Genomic DNA, 17508 nt, shown 5'->3' on the forward strand with positions numbered 1-17508 from the left:
ACTTGAGCAGATATATAGAAGTAATGTCGTACACATTTACTCAAGAACAAGTAGAAGTTTTGCCTAAAATACAGAAAACTGTTAAGTAGAAACGGACGTAAACGTAAATCATGACCACCTGAGTGAGTAGTGCGAGTACGCAAAACCTATTTGAGTGCCCCGGAAAAGTAGAAGCTCTTGGTGCAGGGATGTCAAACTCAAATTGCGTCGCGGGCCGGATTCAAGCCTTCAAATCCCTCGCGAGCCGGACCAGCCATCAACTGATTCCAAAATTTTACCTCTTGCTCTTGCTTTTCACTTGAATATCTTGAAAGCATTTATAGATAATAAACGTATCATGGGTTTTTAAGCGGCAAGTCGCAACATCTTTATTCGCGAACAATGGAATTGACAAGAATACGATGGTTGCCTGGTTGAATACAGTGAAGAACCGCTAAAACAGTGGCGTTAACGACGATATAAATTGACATATTCTATGCTCCCTTTGATTTAGTGGTAATCTGGCTTTAGCCCTGCATATACGTCGTGAGCAATACAAGATATTTAATTGGGAACGCGGACATAGGAAATTGGTGTATTATTTTTAAACCGCTTGTCCGGTTTCTCTCATGTCTGGGGATCAATTATGGGTCGAAAGTGACACAGCAGTGCAACCATAGATATTTCAATTATACATTTGTGCAACTAATATATTTTCCATGTAAACTGCATATAACGGTTTCGCATTGGCGTTTACGCTTCTGTGAATAACTACTTTTTCGTCCATATTTGTATAAAACTCAAAACTCAGTGAGCATTTTTTGCCTACTTGAAATTGGATGGTTATTTCATCGACCTAATTAATACTAGTGGTAAGTGGAGTGAAACCACGGCGCCGTAGTCGGGTGGTTATATTGGGGCTTATGAGCATGGAAGTATTTCCTGCAAAATATTTCTACATTTGTTACAAATGTGCCGGAAAATGTAAGATTGTTTCAATTTACTCAGAATTGCTTCGCGGGCCGTATGTTTGACACCTCTGTCTTAGTGATTGACCTAGTGGCCAGAGTTGGACAACTCGAAAAATTTTCAGGTTTCCGAATTAGACTACAATTCGAATTATAGCTACACAACCCTTTTCAAGATTAGATCAGAATTCGAATTTCTGAATTCGCAACAGAATTGAAACAAAATGAAGTTCACTTCATATCAAATGTGGATTCATTCCCATATGCACGAAAATGGCAAATGCGGCGCCCCGGCAAATGTCTGTACATCGGAATTGGCCCGTATCGCATCATACAGTGCTCCTGTATAACATTTTCAGCAAAACCAGAATTTAGATTAGAATTAAAATTAAAGCATAGAAACGTTTCACATTTCACAAACTAGATCAAAATTAGACTACCAGCTTTTCGCTCTAATAGTCCAGTTAGAAAACTAGAATTACCTAGATATCCAAGTTTTACGAATTCTGCTCATACGCGACAGGTCTGCCATCGGTATCATCTAGGTCGGGGTCAGTGTCCGGTAGCATACGCCAATTGCGCAAACTATTTGTTTTCATTTCACCACCACAAGCCTAGAGCCATTCATTGCCACAAACGCCATAATTTTTTCACCGCGTCACGATATAATCCATGTAATGTCACTGACGCGTAGTACACAGCACAAAAGTAAACACACTGAAATCGCGAAGTTTTGACTTTCAAAAAGAGAGAGAAAGACCGTCTCCAGCTCTCGATGATATGACGTAATGATTTTCTACGCGACGGCTACAGCGCTCTGCCACAAGCCCAATCTGCGATGAGCGAGATATTCGTCAGCTAATCACCAGGCTATTTGAATCTTAAGGAGTGTCTGCGTTAGGAAATGTGGCATGCTGTTGACAGGTTTTGTGCAGCATAACTTCGATAGTCTAAGTATAGACACTGTGCTGTATTTTCTTAACCTATAGCAGACTGTATGTTTGACGTGCAGTGCTGTTAGCGCCGGTGTGATAAAAGGACTTTGCATTGTAGATTGTAGTTCGCTTCCTCGTGTGATTAATACCTGCATAGCAGCCGTCATTGATAAGCCCGCATTTGAAGTTGTGAAGTTGCCATTCCTAGCATATCCAGACTGGACCGGACGATTTGACATCCCAATCGCGTGCTGCTAGAATAAAGGAAGGCTATGCTTGCAATTCTATAGCTTTACAAGTGTGGCGTCTTTTGTTACGCTCGCACAGAGGGCATAGCGTTTGTCGGTGATGTAATCTCTTCGACACTCGATTGGTATGCGGAGCGCGTATGTGCGAAATCGATCAGACTTGCTTACAGTAAAGGGTTTCTTGATTAGGCTTGCTTAATGATGTTCGCGGAAGATTACTGAATGTTGTTCGAGATTTCAGACAGCCACGAATTTTTGTGATAGGTATTTAAGTATACGCCCGAGGTGTAGCGTTATGATAGAGGTACAAGATGTTATCATGCGTCAGGAGTCTATTCTCACGAATTTCTTCTTGGTTCCGACGTTTGTACAGATATTATCGAGTACATTATTGCTTGTTATTAGATAAAGGCGACTTTGCGTTGCGTGCTCTCTGTCGATTTTCATTTGGCGGCCGCGATCCATATATGGGTCGTAATAATCAGGCGTAGATACCGCCTGGCAAGTTAGCGGAACGAGATAACGCGAGGCTGCATGCCACACTTTCACGCGCAGCCAACGCGACAAGAGAATTCCGAGGATATTTGCCTCAAGTGCCACAGTCTCGTAGGACGACAGTTCCGAAGTTTAGAGTTAGAGGATACTGCGATCATGCCTCTCGCGCGAAATTTATCGCTGCCTTCGTCCATCGAAAGCCGCACTAAAAAGAGACCAGGTAAGTCTTTGAGATGGTATTTGGGGAAGTTTGATACTGATTACGGTTGCTACAACTCGAGTACTTTCAAGACGGATTCGATTTCAAATCTAGTATTCAATTGAATGATATATTTATATTGACATAAACCCGAAATTTTCGCCTGACACTCGTCAGTGGTAATGGTCAACTAGTAGAGAATTAAAAAGAACATTGTATATCAACAATCGTTTCACCAAATATGACGTCACTTTTTTCACATTCAAATTTATCTAGCCTACAATGGTGTTCTAAAATATCTTGTAGTTGCTGACGATCACCCCTGAAGTTCGTGCCAGTCGAAAATATTCAGGTTTATTTCGTTATAATTGTATCATTCAATTGTATATTGATGTCCTGTACCTCAAAGAGTCTTCCCAAATCGAGTATTAGGCTTGATGACGTCATAATATGATATGATATTATTTGTGAAGATGCTATGGGTTGATCGCGACCACGCGGTAAAGTCATTTTCACTAACGCGCGCGTCTTGGTAGTTCGTGTTTTGGATGCTGCGATTCAACCAATCGAAGTTTCGAGGGGTTAACTCGGGGTATTTAGTGACGAAACTATAATAATCGTAGATAATTTAACTCTTACTGGAATGCGGGGCAAAATTTTAGTACTTGGAAGTCGAAAATATGGCTTTCCACTACGTAACTCGAATCATCACAATCAATTTTCGATTCGTGTTTGAATACCCGAGTCATTATGCTTAGCTCGAATACCGATAACTTCAGTGACTGATTTTAAAACAAATCTTGATGAATTCACGAATGCATGTGAACTAGTATCTTCTTACATTAATTACAATACATGTATCGGAGTACATGGATAGTTTTGATTACCACGTATATCAACAAAGCGAGAAAGAATGCTTGTGACGTAACCGGCGGTAGGGTTATGGAGATCTCTCCTACCGGGTCTTAATGACTTAATCGTTCAAAAGTTATAAGTTGTATGTCGAAATTCTTCTTCCGTCGCTTAAAATACGATTTGAAGTACGCGCACTGGCAATGGCGAGGCCTAATTTTCTAGTTGAGACAGATCAAAATTACAGCTTTGGTACGCGCGTCTGATTAGCAGGATCATACGCGACACGCAGGAAAGCTGGTCTGCACGCAAACCTTCTCGTAATTATGGGTATCGCGAGTCGAACACTAGCCTTATATGGAGCTATTAACATACTTTATGAGATCTTTGTCGGATTGGAGAATGATTCTCCCTTATTATCGAAGCGGGCATATTTCGTTACATAATGAGATGGTTCAGAAATTAGTTGCATTTTTCTATTGTAGTTCTTTGTGAATTTCGAAACCGTTAATCCATTCTGGCAGTAGCGTCCGTGACTTGTGTGCGTTGTTTTTTTGAGATTTTGCGTGGTGAAACAATAATAAAGGAGGATTTCGTGTGATGGCATGCGTGTCCTCGCGTGCGCGAGACCTAATCGACCATTTGCCACCAAACAGTGTAGTGTTACCTCTTAACGAAAGTCGCTAGGTTGGGAGAACGCTGCGAATTTTACATTATGCATCACAATTTCCATCGCTTAAGTCCTGAATGATCATGATCACCAGTGCGTCACTCTTAATAGGCTTCTATGAATGTAACATGGTCAATAAACATTATGCTGTGAAAGTTTAGTATGTTGTGGATGCCATAGTTGTATTTTTCGATTTCGAAGCGCAAGGTTTCCGATACACTCATTCTATTACCGACAAGATTTCGAAAAACGGGAATTCATTTGAAATATTCGTGATATCAATCCGTTATAAGCGAATGATGATTCACGCGTAATCGCTAATTAGTTAGCGATTCAGTTGAACCAATACAATATTTTCAATGGAATTCAAACCGCGACTAATTTTAACCATCGACATCATAGGTTCCATTTTATTGACTTTGGAGCTTTTTCATTTGATTGCCCATTTTAGAGTATTTTTAGGATCTCGCGTCGAGGACGGCGTGTTCTTTGCGTTGACGTTATAAATTACAGCTGTCGAGTGCGCTGAAGTGAACACTCGTTCTGTGGAGAGGCCTAATCTATTTCGTGCATTCGTATGTTGCCAATTGACTTCGTGCGTTTGGAAAAGGGCTTGAACATCGTGTTTAACTTGGTCCGAAGCTCTCAAATGTAAACATGAATACTTGAAAGCTTTTGAAACGTCCAATATCGTATACTGTATATTGTAAAAAGCCGCAAACTCGTGGTTGATTTATAACGATGCACAATTTGACATGACCGCGATTAATAGTCACTGAGCAACCGAATTTATTGAATAGGCCTACTATATGGCCTCTTTTAGGAGGAGTTGTCCTCTTTCTTCAAGAAAAGGGGTGCCCAAATTTCCTCTTTTTGTCATTTCTTGCTAGTTTTTTATAATTTCTACAAGACTTTTGGGCGAGGCGTATTTATTTCCAAAAGTTTACTGTAGCCAGCCTATTGGAAAAGTGTCGAGAATCTTGACGGTTGTGTATAATTTAAATGATATTTCGTTTAAACAATTTCCCGATTTTGTTAGAGGGAACCGCAAATTATTCATGAGCTGAATCTATGAAATAAATATGTTTGGTGGTATTTAGGTCAGTTTTTGTTAACTTTTTCCTGCAACTACCAAGGAACCATCATCATCATCAAACTCGAACTTAATACTTCTACTCTCGCTTTACGGGCCTGCAAAAAAGTCCATTTTTTGGGTTCTGACTATATGGTAGACCTGTTATAGTATGTAGTATCATATTATGTTGCCAAGCTAGACCATAGCGTCTCTAACGTATCTAGATGACGTACACGATAACTTCGCGGGGGTCTATGGAGCGTTGTATTTTCAAAGGCGTCCTCCCAACCCTTTGTGTCCAGTATGGTTCTTTTTATAGTTTCTCTATAGCGAGGTGAACACAGGAATTTTTTCTCCGTTTATATGTCTACGGTATTTAATTACGTATATAGTACTACGATTGGCGGTAGTTTAGGTACAATAGCTTAACATGGCGTTGGGATTGTGACATACGCACCTCGCCTTCTTTTGTCATATTGAGGTGAATCACCAGCCGCACGGAATTCATTGATTTCAATATTGATCCTATCCTCAGAATATTGACACTTGTCATTAATTTCAAAGCGGGATGATATTTGGTCGCGTGTTTTAAGTAAATATATGATATTGTGTCATTGGGGTTGGGTTCTGTAGCATTTGACACCGTTCTTTCTTCGGATCGCCGTCCAGTGTGGATATTTTTGGATATGTGTCAAATATGTAATATTGTATTTGTGCGATGATTAAGCCCCGTAATACGGAAATTGTATCGCGATCAGATTATGTCATAGCTATCTCGGCGTGCTTCGGAGAAAACTAATCAAATCCGTTGGGAGTGTGGTATTGATTTGATTGTGAAATATGCCATGATGTCATAATGCCAAGCGTGGGGTAACAAACTCTACTCGCCATATGCATGGTAAGCGTGTCTAATCGACTTCGAAATGCACATGTCCGCGGTACGAATGCGCTGAAATGGGTGATGTAATCGTTTCGTTTGCAACATATGGTTTGTTGCTGGTGTTGGCAGGTGTCGGCTGACATCATAAACAGTCGCGTATCTAAACGCGCGATTTTGTGCAGGACCCGCAATTGATACCCGGTGACCTCATTCTTATTATCATTACGAAAATTGAGGCGATTATTACGTCAGCGTGTTTATTAAATTATTCACGATTTTGCGAAATTGATTTCTCGGTTCTGGAAATTGTGTTTCGTTGTATTTCGGGAAGTCTTTCAGTGGCTGTGTGATTTTAAAGACTTGGGTGATTCTGCTGCCAATGGGTTCCTCGCGAGTAATTGACTGTAACTTTCGTCGTAGGGACGATCGCGGCGTTTTTAGTGGAGTATCGCGATGTCTGATTTTGCGTGATTCAGCTGTACCGTACCGTTTCGTTCCGTCTGACTTGCTTCAAGTCGATAGAATGTATTGTATATTCGCCGACATCACCCACGCCTCTTCAATACTTCAGAGTTAAATATACCACGATATTAGTCATGCTCATCCCTTTAATGCGCTCACATGAATGTTATATTTAACTTTACGGATTAGTGAGCGCTACCCATCTGTTGCCATATATGCAGGGGCCTGATTATGAGTCTCACGAGTCGGTCTGTAATAGTCACATGGTAATGCGCGTGTGATGACGCGCAGTTTCCAGATTCAAGATTATGCATATATCACAACTGGCTAATCTTCTTTCCGTTAAACTGGGAGGTCTAAGGATAAATAACTTGACCATCTGCATATAGATCACATTAATGAGACGCGTAGAGGGCGAATCGTAAATCACAAAAAGGCAAGGATTTTGTCAAGAACATTACGAAGCTTCTCTGCTCAAATTACTGCTGTTTCAAGCAATCATTCTAGATGCCCAGTTCCAGTACTTGCGCTGCTCGAGATACTGAGAACGTTCTTTGACTCTACCGTAAATATCAAGATTGGTTGCCAGGAATTTAACTGAATGCAGCGAATGTTGCGTTAAATACCGCTGGACAGAATACTATGCCATCGCGGAAAACTGTATTTAATGCGTGACATTGAAGATTGCACGGTAGTCAACCATGAACATTGAACACTGAACAGGCGTGTTTTTGCTTGTAACATCGGCAACCCGATATATGTTGTATATGCATTTTGGTATATCTGATGTCGCCCTGAGCGTTTAATTTTATATGCGATTCAGGCTTTATTATCCAAGTGTATTTATGAAAATGAATTGTTATTCGTACGTACGTGTGAGTGATCATTATCGGGGCTCGCTATTTTTAAGCTGTATAATTGAATATTTGAACTTACGCGGTTGTCTCGAATTGTACTGCCGTATAGGCTGTATGAATGGCGCAATGTCCACGTAAATTGGTCTAGTGTTTATGTAAAATTCGAAACGGCCTATCCTGAGTAGTTAAGTCTGGAAAATGGCTGCCCGTTGAGTCATTGTAAACGCTCGAGGACTATTCGCACGCAAGCGGGTTACGTCATGCGAATAACGAGAGTGTGTTGAGATAAGATAGAGAATGGAAAGAAACAAGGCCATCTACTGTAAATCGCCAGGTATCCTGATAATTGTTGTGGCGTTTAATGTTTGGAATGGCGATAATAATGGAGCGGACCATGAGCCCGCTGATAGGTCAGCATCAGCCGCCACTGACGGTCAAGATCTAGTAGAATCTAGCAATGTATGTTCACAGAATAATATTGATGTGATACTGCTGTCGTGGTTGTAATACTATAATTTCGTTACGTTAATTCGGCAATTATTGCTTTGCATTCACAGTCATATGTAACCTGCCTTGTCCGCATGCAAGCGTCCGTATTGCACTGTACTTCGTATCATATCCTTCAGTGCTATCGGACTTGTGATCTCTGTCGCAGACACATGAAACACTATACCGAGCTCAACACAACATATGACATCATATTCGTTTGTAATATTACAGGCGTATCGTGTATTTACTGAGTTGTCAGATAAAAGGATTTAAAAAAAATCGGTTAATGTTTAAGCCGCTGTTGACTTAACCTTCGAATCGATTATACGGGGAAGGTTTTTGTGTGCCGTGCATGCGTCGAAATTTACTTTGCGGATATAATCTACAGAGCGTATTTGATGTGTAATACAGAATTTTTGTGGGCATATGTGTTAATCATTACCAACGGGCGAGCTGTTTTTTGGGTTATGACTGGTCACTCTGAAGAAAAATTGGCTCTGACCTTTTTTATCATATAAATCGTGTGCTGTAGCTGAGTTGTTGTCGAATCGTAAAAGTGTAGATTGTATGTCATTTATGATCACATGCGTATGTCTTAGCATATGTTTGTTTCTGTACTTGAGCATTTCCACAAATATTTCGCGAGCCTGTCTCTTCATGATTTACACCCGTAGACGCAGACCCGCTGTATACAATAGGCGAATACCATGTAATAGCACGACGCGATGATTTAGCATAATGGGGTGTTGAATTCTTCGCGTGAGAAGACCAGACCGTTCCCGGTCGTTGTTTATCCAAAACGCGCTGGTCTGGCGCAAAATCGGCGTTCTATTTATAGGGACGCGTCCCGTGGGTTATCGCCAAAAATGCCAAAGCAGATGGGTACATCGCATTACAATGAATTCGCGCAAGGATTCGTGGATTACGTGTAGATACTACCACTACGGAACAACCCCACATATCTTTAAAAATGAATCACGCAGTCGACACGCATTACAAGCTTCTTCTGTACTGACCAATAGTTGAAATTAGCATCGTCAGCCTTAGTATGCAATTACAATATTATCGTCCTTTGGGATTACGGATCCACACCAGTTAACATCGCGCACTGCATGGAATGAAACATTACATCATGTCCAAGTGATCTCGCGGATGGCTTTCGCAACAGAGCGTGGCTCTTTAAGGACGCGCGGGGCTCGGATAATTGCCATCGCTTTACCGGATAAGCGACGTCATGTTGATTTTTGACCGGGCTCAAGTGGATCTTAGGACTTTTGACTTGCGCGGGCTATGGGAGCGAGTCCAAACGGCGCCAATAGAGAACTTGGAATCAGGGTTGGACAAATAGGAAATAACTTTTGAATATTAGACTAGAATTAGAGTTACAGCTACACAGTTTTACCCGAATTAGATCAGCGAAGACATCGAAATTGAATAAGCTCAGTTCTCATGAAATCAGAGTTACTGCCCGTAAGAAATAGAATGGCAAATCCTGTACAGCCAGTCTCGTTGGAATACATCAAAACGGCACGGTGCCTGCACACGCCACCGGTAGTATCTCTGATAACTAGGTCAAGATGCTTCTTCAATGCTCAGTGGTGATAATAATCTATAAAGTTTAATATCTCCTGTTGGCGGTCGACTTATAATGGGTTTTACGACACTGGCATCATGTTTTTTACTCTGGTTCGTATTCATTCGTTGACGTAATGGTTAAACGAGAGAGCTAATGCTAACGCGAATAAAAAAGGGCATCATGTTGGCGTTCTCTCTCATTTTTTCGCCTACTTTTAAACGCGTCGTGTGTACGTACGCTTCGCACAAATCGCAATTCCCGAGCAGAATACCCTAGCTCTCTAGCAGCATACATAGGTGATATCAATATGTTCATTTGCGGTTGGTTATTAATTATTATGCCACAACAGTGGTAGAACGGTATACGGTCTTCTGTAGCTTTTGTAACAAGAAAGGCGCTAGCATAGTGTATGACGCTGTATTATGCATCGTGTAGTACAAAGGGCGGTCGATAATGCGCTGTTATTGTGTTACAGAATCTCTTTTTTGCCGTAGTAACACGGAAGTACAAGGCACAAGCCATTGTGCGCAGCAAAGGAATAAGCCGGCGAATTTATTTCTACCTAAAGTCAACCGACCCAACTGTCTGCCACCGAAGAAGGATATTGTGGATATTAAGACGGAGATTGCGAGTAACGCGTCCTCAGACGAAGCGAAATCGGATACAAACGAACGCAACATTAACGTTGCTGAAATCACTAACTCAGACGTAAGTAACTATTCCATGAAGCACTTCGGCGGCTTCTCAATCTCTGTCGGATCACAGTTGTCTGATCGCGAGTTCTATCTCTACAGAGCATCGGAATGGGTGTAGACACTACTGCGACACGGGGAGGCACACTCTCTCAGCCCTGTATTTCTGTGAGGAACGTCGGCGCCACGCAGATCTTCCCTCATCTTTTTCTCGGCTCGCAAAAAGATGTTGTCGATGAGGTAAAGACATTGGCCACTCCGTATCTTTGTCGCGAAGCGACAAAAAAGGACTCGAGCCTGCCTAATTTGGAAGCTTACAGGGGATGTGAAATAGGTTGCTCACTCAGGGCTGTGTTGTTACTCGGGGCTGTGTTGTTATGTATTGCGTTTTGAATCGAGGGAATAGGGTATTTGTGATACGGAAAATGATGTAAAGTGAAGTCTCGGTGCGAGTCATGATCACAGCCGTTTCGTAATATCCCGAGGCGCCTGAGACGCGTGACGTATCGCTCTATGCTTGTCAGAGCCGTGCGTCGCCTTTTTCGCTTGCCGACGATGAATAATATAACGGAAAAATACTCATAACCGCGCGTGCTAGGCTCTAATATCGATTCGAATGTTCTTATGTTAGCGCTAGTCTGGTATCTGGTGAACAATACTCGAAATAACGGGTTGCTTTTAAGGAAACTCATGAATTGATGCTTTCATAATACAGAATATGCCAGCGCAACCACTGATGGATTTGTATGCAGTTGTGTTTGCGGAATATACATAATATACTTCAATATTGGTACTGGTAATTTTACCATCACAGACCTGACACTGCCGTTTTACATCCATTGATCACCCGGACGAATTACGTCACCACTGTATTGCTGATCGATAGGCTCACGCTCTCGGCTTGACACGAAGTCTGTGATCACTTACGCGCGCAAAAAGCCGTGTTCGAGCCGTTGAAATCGCGTTCGTGTGCCGCGGGGAACACCGCGGCTTCTCGAACGGTCTAGTTTCTGCCTTGACGTTATGAGGTTTTGCGTTCGTATATGTCATGCGGCGAAAAGCTATATCTGTGCTGTCTTTTATAGAACATGATGCGGTCAAACGGCATCACGTACGTTCTCAACGTAAGCAGGACATGCACCAAACCTGGGTTCATTCAAGACAGCCATTTTCATCGCATTTCGGTACACGACAACTATCAAGAAAACATGACGCCGCACATAAGAGAAGCTATCGAATTCATAGGTGAGTTCGCGCGATGATAATTCCAGTTTTGATCCCGTCGGCTAACCATTTGTTGTTGCTCTTTTGTAGAAAAAGTGCGAAAATCGAATCAAAGAGTCATCGTACACTGTCTGGCTGGAGTATCAAGATCCGCCACTGTCGCAATTGCGTACGTTTTACATTACCTGCGGATAAGCTTCGACGAGGCTTACAGGTAAAATCAAGTTATGTGTATTACTGTACTGCATTACTGTTGAATGTTGATATACAGTTCTTTTGGGTTCTTTACTAGTTGCTGACGATTGTAGATTCCCTGTGGAATGTCAGCCGACAATATTCGCGTTTATTTCAAGATACATATGAATTACTGCAGCGTGTGTAAACTAGAATACGTTTCTTGATGCGCACTAATGCATTCGAACAGATTCAAAAGTAAAAGCGGTGTAACAGAGTATGACGTAACAGAATTACAGACCTTGAGATTCGCAGATAACTCTCGTTATGAGGCACCCGAAAAGTTTAACACGAAAATGTAACATACAATAGCTGTTCTGATCAAATCGATTTTCAATTTGGTAATACAATTGTTGTATAGAGTTGTTCGTTGCGATTCTTTACTATTTGATGACGATTACCCCTGGCGAGTGTTAGCCGAAAATATTTAGGTTTATTTCAATGTGAATATATTATTCAATTGTATGTTGAAATTCTGTACCTCCAAGTTCCTCTTCAGATTTTCGAGTTATGTACCACAAACTAGCCATTTTGGTGTACTTTGAAGTCAACTTCGTAAGCTAGCAATCGTGTTCCGTAGGCTGTTCGCGTTAAACGCGCGAAAATGCCCTGTGGCACTGGCAACGGTTTCCGCGACAGACTTTATCCAGTCGCGTTCGTGCGAGACCGATTTTCGACCGCGGCTCGTCTCAAAACTTCTAATGCCATTCACGGCGCGCGTAAACATTTAGAAAACGCACCGCATTCATTGTCAATCGAAAATACCGATTTTGTCAACATTACGTTTTTTTCGCGCAGATTTGTGAAAGAGAAACGTCCGTCGATATCGCCCAACTTCAACTTCCTCGGGCAGCTGATGGATTTCGAGAACTCTCTCATAAAATCGGGCTACCTGACGAACAAGACAACGGGGTCGCTGTCCGACAGCGACCCGGAGAATGACTTTCCCACGTTCACTTGTCCTGCCGCGGTCGAGTCTACAGCGACCACGATCAAGGTCGGAACCACCCCCACGCGTCGAGCGTCTCTAAAACTCAATTTCTTCCAATCGAAGAGCGAAACGCCAGCTTTAATCATGCCGGTGACTTGTTCATTCAAATCAACCAGCCGACAGTCGAACCCGCACCAGTCCAGCACTATGCGGACATCCCCCACTTCGCTGTGTAAGAGGAGAAACGGACCCACTTTCACAAAAGGAGCTTTTCACAATGGCGTCTCTTCCGAATGCGCGAGCCCTTTGCCTAAATTCGCGGACGCGAACACTCCGTTTCGCAAAGCCACGCTCGCGTTGGACGTTAACGCCCCGTGTAGACAGGGCGACGCGAGTCGCCGATTAGGAAGCGATGGATTCGAGAAATACGAGTCTATGGCTTGCGACTCGAGCGATATGGAGTATACAACGTCCTTTTCACCGTTGCAAAAACAATTGTCTGTAGTCGCCAGTGAGGATATGTCTATGGATTGCTCGGAGACGATTACGAAACCACGCACTGCGCCAAGCACGCCTGTGATAGGAAGGAGCAAAAGTGAGAAAAACCCGCCTTGGAGGCAAGGACAGTTGGCGCCGCCTAAGCCGTTACCGCGACACAGACGGTCTGCCAGCGGTGGAGGTCTGCCTGCTGATCTTGTGCAGTCCGCATGCATGAAGCGGCGATTCGAATCAGGCGCCGAACCCTCCGTAGACACCGCGCAGACGGAGCGTCCGTACTCGTCGCCTGTATCGTTGGGGTCGAGTCTGGGATCGTACTACAATCATTCGGAGCCGTCCGCACGTTCTCCGCATAAGTTCGTGTCCGTGAACGCGCGCAGCCCGAAAGTGCTACGCAAGTCGTTTCAGCTCAACGTACGGCCCGTGTACGGTCAAGCGAAAGGAGTGCTTAAATCAGAAGAAGCCGCGGCTCCAGTCAGCGTGTTGGAAATAGACGGACAACCGCCGGTTTTTGATTGTACGCACACGATGCCAGAGTATAAATCAGGGTTGAAGCTAACGGTACCGAATTTCGCGAAAGACGCAGCGTCTGCGCAACTAGACAACCACGCCACGCTTGTCAGCGGGCTGACTATCTCGTCGCCTAACGCGGACGGGACGATGCGTTTCCCTAAAACGTGTCCCGTCATGTCCGCTAGCGACCAGCCGCGTTTCGCGTGTAAAGTACCTTTCTCGTGTTCTCCAAAGACGAAACACCGGCTAGACTCTAAGAGTGGCCAGGGAAACGTGCTAGCTAGTCCGGAAGGTTTAAAACTGAAGTGGAGGTGCAATTTGAACAGACGCAGGCAAAGCGTCGATTCCGGGTACGCGTCCTCGCACGCGTTTTCGCACGCGTCGTCACAAGCGTCGTCTTCATTCACATCGCCTACGTCGCAACAGGCCGCGTTCGCGGGATCTCCGGACGATACAGAGGCTCACACGCCGTCGCCTAGCACTTGTCACGCGGAGGGCGCCATGTTCGCTCCGGACGACGTGTCCGGATCCGGTAGCGACAGCGACTCGCACAAGTCTAACGTGCGTCAACGGAACGCGTTGGAATTGATCAGCTGTTCGTGATTGAGCGTGTCTGTGGTTGTGTGTGTGTCGGTCTGTATTGTGCAGTCGATGTATCTTGTGATCTGGTATGCAAAGTTTCGTTTTTCGGTGCTTTTTTCGTGTATTAGTTGTGACTCAACGCGTAGCATCAGTCTGACGGTTCCGTCTCGCGCGGACATACCTCATATACTTTGACTGGCGTGGGGCGCGCGGCCGTTTTGATCGTTTGCGAGCTGGTTTCGCACGATTTAAAACGGTCTCCGCCCGGCGCGTACCAAGTGCAATCATAATTGTATACGAATTCTTGTTTTCTACCGCGTTCCGGGCTCGGATTTTCATTCGATTCATATCTCTGCATATCAGCGACTTGAGCGCAGGGTTACCTTTAGAAGCGCTTCTCGCGACGTTTTTCATGGTACTTCCCGAAAACGGATCAAAACTCGATGTTTGATGTTGTTAAAACAAGGATATATTTTTGAAATTCTTTCTTTAAATTGATATCTGCTACCGGTTTTTCTTTGTTTCGAATATTTCGTTTGCCGTCGCCGCGTTTCGCGACGTATTTTCATATTTCCTATACCACAGCAAATACAGATTCGTTTTGTTGCACGAATACGGTTGCGTGTCGAGATTTAGACGCAGGAACAGAGGTTTTCAATTTTGATTAGAATTCGCAAAAACTTGGAGGAAACTAGTATGGAATTTCGAATTACAAAGAACTGCAACAAAAATCCAGCTCGATTCATATTAAGTCTGGCAGTTATTTCTCATAAGCACGAGATTGCCAAAGTCAGTACGCTTAGTTTGACCCATTTATCTCTACACAAGTCTCATGTAGCATTTTCAGGTAAACCAGAAATAAAATTGGAGCATAGATACATTTCACTATCGGCGTTTAGTGTTAATTCAATAAGACATCTACAATTATCTAGTTTTCCAAGTCCTGTGAGAGTGTGCCTGTGCACAGTGTGTACAGGTCGTGATAAGATGCTACTGAATTGGGCATGGTTAGTAGGGCTGGGCCCAATTATTCGAGTATTAATTTTAATGATTCGAGTCGAGTAGTAAAAGACGATTTTTTCGAGTACTGAAATTATACGCTCCTCACCACTGAAAGTTGATATATCAACGAGGAGTTTATCAACGATCAACGAGTTTATTCTAATTACACAGTTGAAGCCTTGAAACCTTGATTGGTCGTATCGTAGCTATGGCTGGGCACAATTATTCGAGTACTCGAATCTGAATCGAGTATTAATTTTAATGATTCGAGTCGAGTAGTAAAACACGATTTTTCCGAGTACTGAAATTATACGCTCCTCGCCAGGGAAACTTAATTTATCAACGAGATTAATAGTTTCGATACTAATTTTCTCTGTTGAAGCTTTGACACTTTGATTGGCGGTATGGTAGCATAGAAAACATATAGTACAAAGCTCCCAACGTTACTGGATATAGCACATTTCCGTAGTCATGACCATCTCACAACATTGTCACCAAGTGCAATGAAATCAGTATGGTCGAAAAAATACCAATATATCTTCAATGTGATGAATAGCATGCATTATGTTCTTTGCGGTGGCATAAAAGGTACATATTTGAACCATGACATGTTACATCTTGTTATGACGTCATAATGTGGGATATTCGATTACTCGACTCGAAGCATAACACGTGATTCAGAATCGAATCACTCAGGTACTCGAATTTGCCCAGCCCTAATCGTAGCATACGAAACATGTAGTACAAAGCTACGAACGTTGCCGGAAGAAGTCAAGATCATCCCACAATATTGTCACCAAGTGCAATGAAATCGGAATGGTCGAAAAAAATAACACAAAGTATCCTTAATATGATTGATAACAGGCATTATATTCTTTGTGGTCGCTTAAAAGGTACATATTTGAACTGTGATAAATAATATTCTGCTATGACGTCATAATGAGTGATACTCGGTTACTCGACTCGACTCGAAGCATTTTACGTCATTCAGAATCGAATCACTCAGGTACTCGATTTTGCCCAGCCCTAATGGTTAGTTTAGTTACTGGTTGGGACCAAGAGATGAATTCAAATGAGAACTTGGTAGATTCTGGTGGTGCTGATAAATTCGGTCCGTACATTTGTGATGTCTGCTGGCATACTGGGTTTTTACATATAGTCGCCGGCTCGCCGCCCAGTTGAGTGAATCAGTAAGAAAAGATAGATTTACTAGATATAATCACAAATCAGTATCATTTAGAAAAAAAACGTTCGATATTATACAGAGAAAATGATAATGCCAATAATGAACATATGAAACGAGTGCAGTAGATGATCCGGATAAAACTGGAATGTAATCTGTGCGTTATCTAGTGTAGGTCGCGGAATTTGGACTAATAATAATGTCGAGAGTTTCGTTTGGGAATCGCAACCAGTAGTACCGTGTATCCAATACAATTAACTGCTGCGGGCAGGGTTATATAGTTTCTGGCTGGGACTATAAGAGAGAATCAAATGATAAGTTAGCTGTAGTGGAGATTAATTCGGTCCGTACGTTTGTGAAATTGTCACAATGGTTGTAAATAAATCTCCACGCAGTTAGTGATTCAGTGAAAAAAGATAAATGTACTGCTGGATCTATAATAACCAATCAGTACCATTTAGAGGAGAATGTCCGGAATTATATGGAGAAAGTGATAATAACAGTAATGTACATAGGAAACGAGTCCAGTAGATGATCAGGATTAAATTATAATGTAATCTATGTTTTACTGTGTAGCTCACGGAATTTGGACGAATAATAATGTGGAGAGTTTCGCTTGGGAGTCGTAGCCAGTGGTACGATTTACCCGATACAATTAACGGTTTTCCTTCGAAAACGACTGTGTTCCGGGGATCCATATTGATATCTATCGCCCTCCGCTGTTGAACCACTCTCACACCGCCAATCAAGGATAATCCGAGAATTATCAACGAAAAATTCAAATAACTCCGCTTGTACTAGTTGCAATTGAGTCAAATTTGTTTTGCATCGTCTCTGAAGATAGCTCAGCAATTTCACGGGGTTGACAGAAAAATTTAGAATTTTTTTTTCAATTTTTCCTTATAAATTAAAAATTTTAATTGGATCTGCGGAGCCTTGTACTTGTTAGAATTGAACCAAATTT

The 17508-nt window shown here is 42.6% G+C and overlaps 1 protein-coding gene across 2 annotated transcripts in view; it reads left to right on the forward strand.

The window, feature by feature from the left end:
• Positions 1 to 14972, forward strand: part of LOC145443973 (uncharacterized) — a 69000-nt gene extending 54028 nt beyond the window's left edge. The window contains exons 1-6 of one of the 2 annotated variants that reach the window (XM_080321875.1): positions 2504 to 2845; positions 10161 to 10393; positions 10480 to 10617; positions 11463 to 11622; positions 11692 to 11815; positions 12634 to 14972. In XM_080321875.1, the coding sequence (XP_080178001.1) occupies positions 2665 to 2845; positions 10161 to 10393; positions 10480 to 10617; positions 11463 to 11622; positions 11692 to 11815; positions 12634 to 14380 (2583 nt within the window). In that variant the 5' untranslated portion in view covers positions 2504 to 2664 and the 3' untranslated portion in view covers positions 14381 to 14972. Of the gene's footprint in view, positions 1 to 2503; positions 2846 to 10160; positions 10394 to 10479; positions 10618 to 11462; positions 11623 to 11691; positions 11816 to 12633 lie in introns of those variants that run through there. The other variant, XM_080321874.1, reaches the window with a different exon arrangement.
• Positions 14973 to 17508: the final 2536 nt, after the last annotated feature.

The sequence above is a fragment of the Botryllus schlosseri genome, chromosome 8, assembly GCF_051294905.1.
Source record: "Botryllus schlosseri isolate E-star chromosome 8, Bs_hap1, whole genome shotgun sequence".
In the NCBI taxonomy this organism is placed as follows: Eukaryota; Metazoa; Chordata; class Ascidiacea; order Stolidobranchia; family Styelidae; genus Botryllus; species Botryllus schlosseri.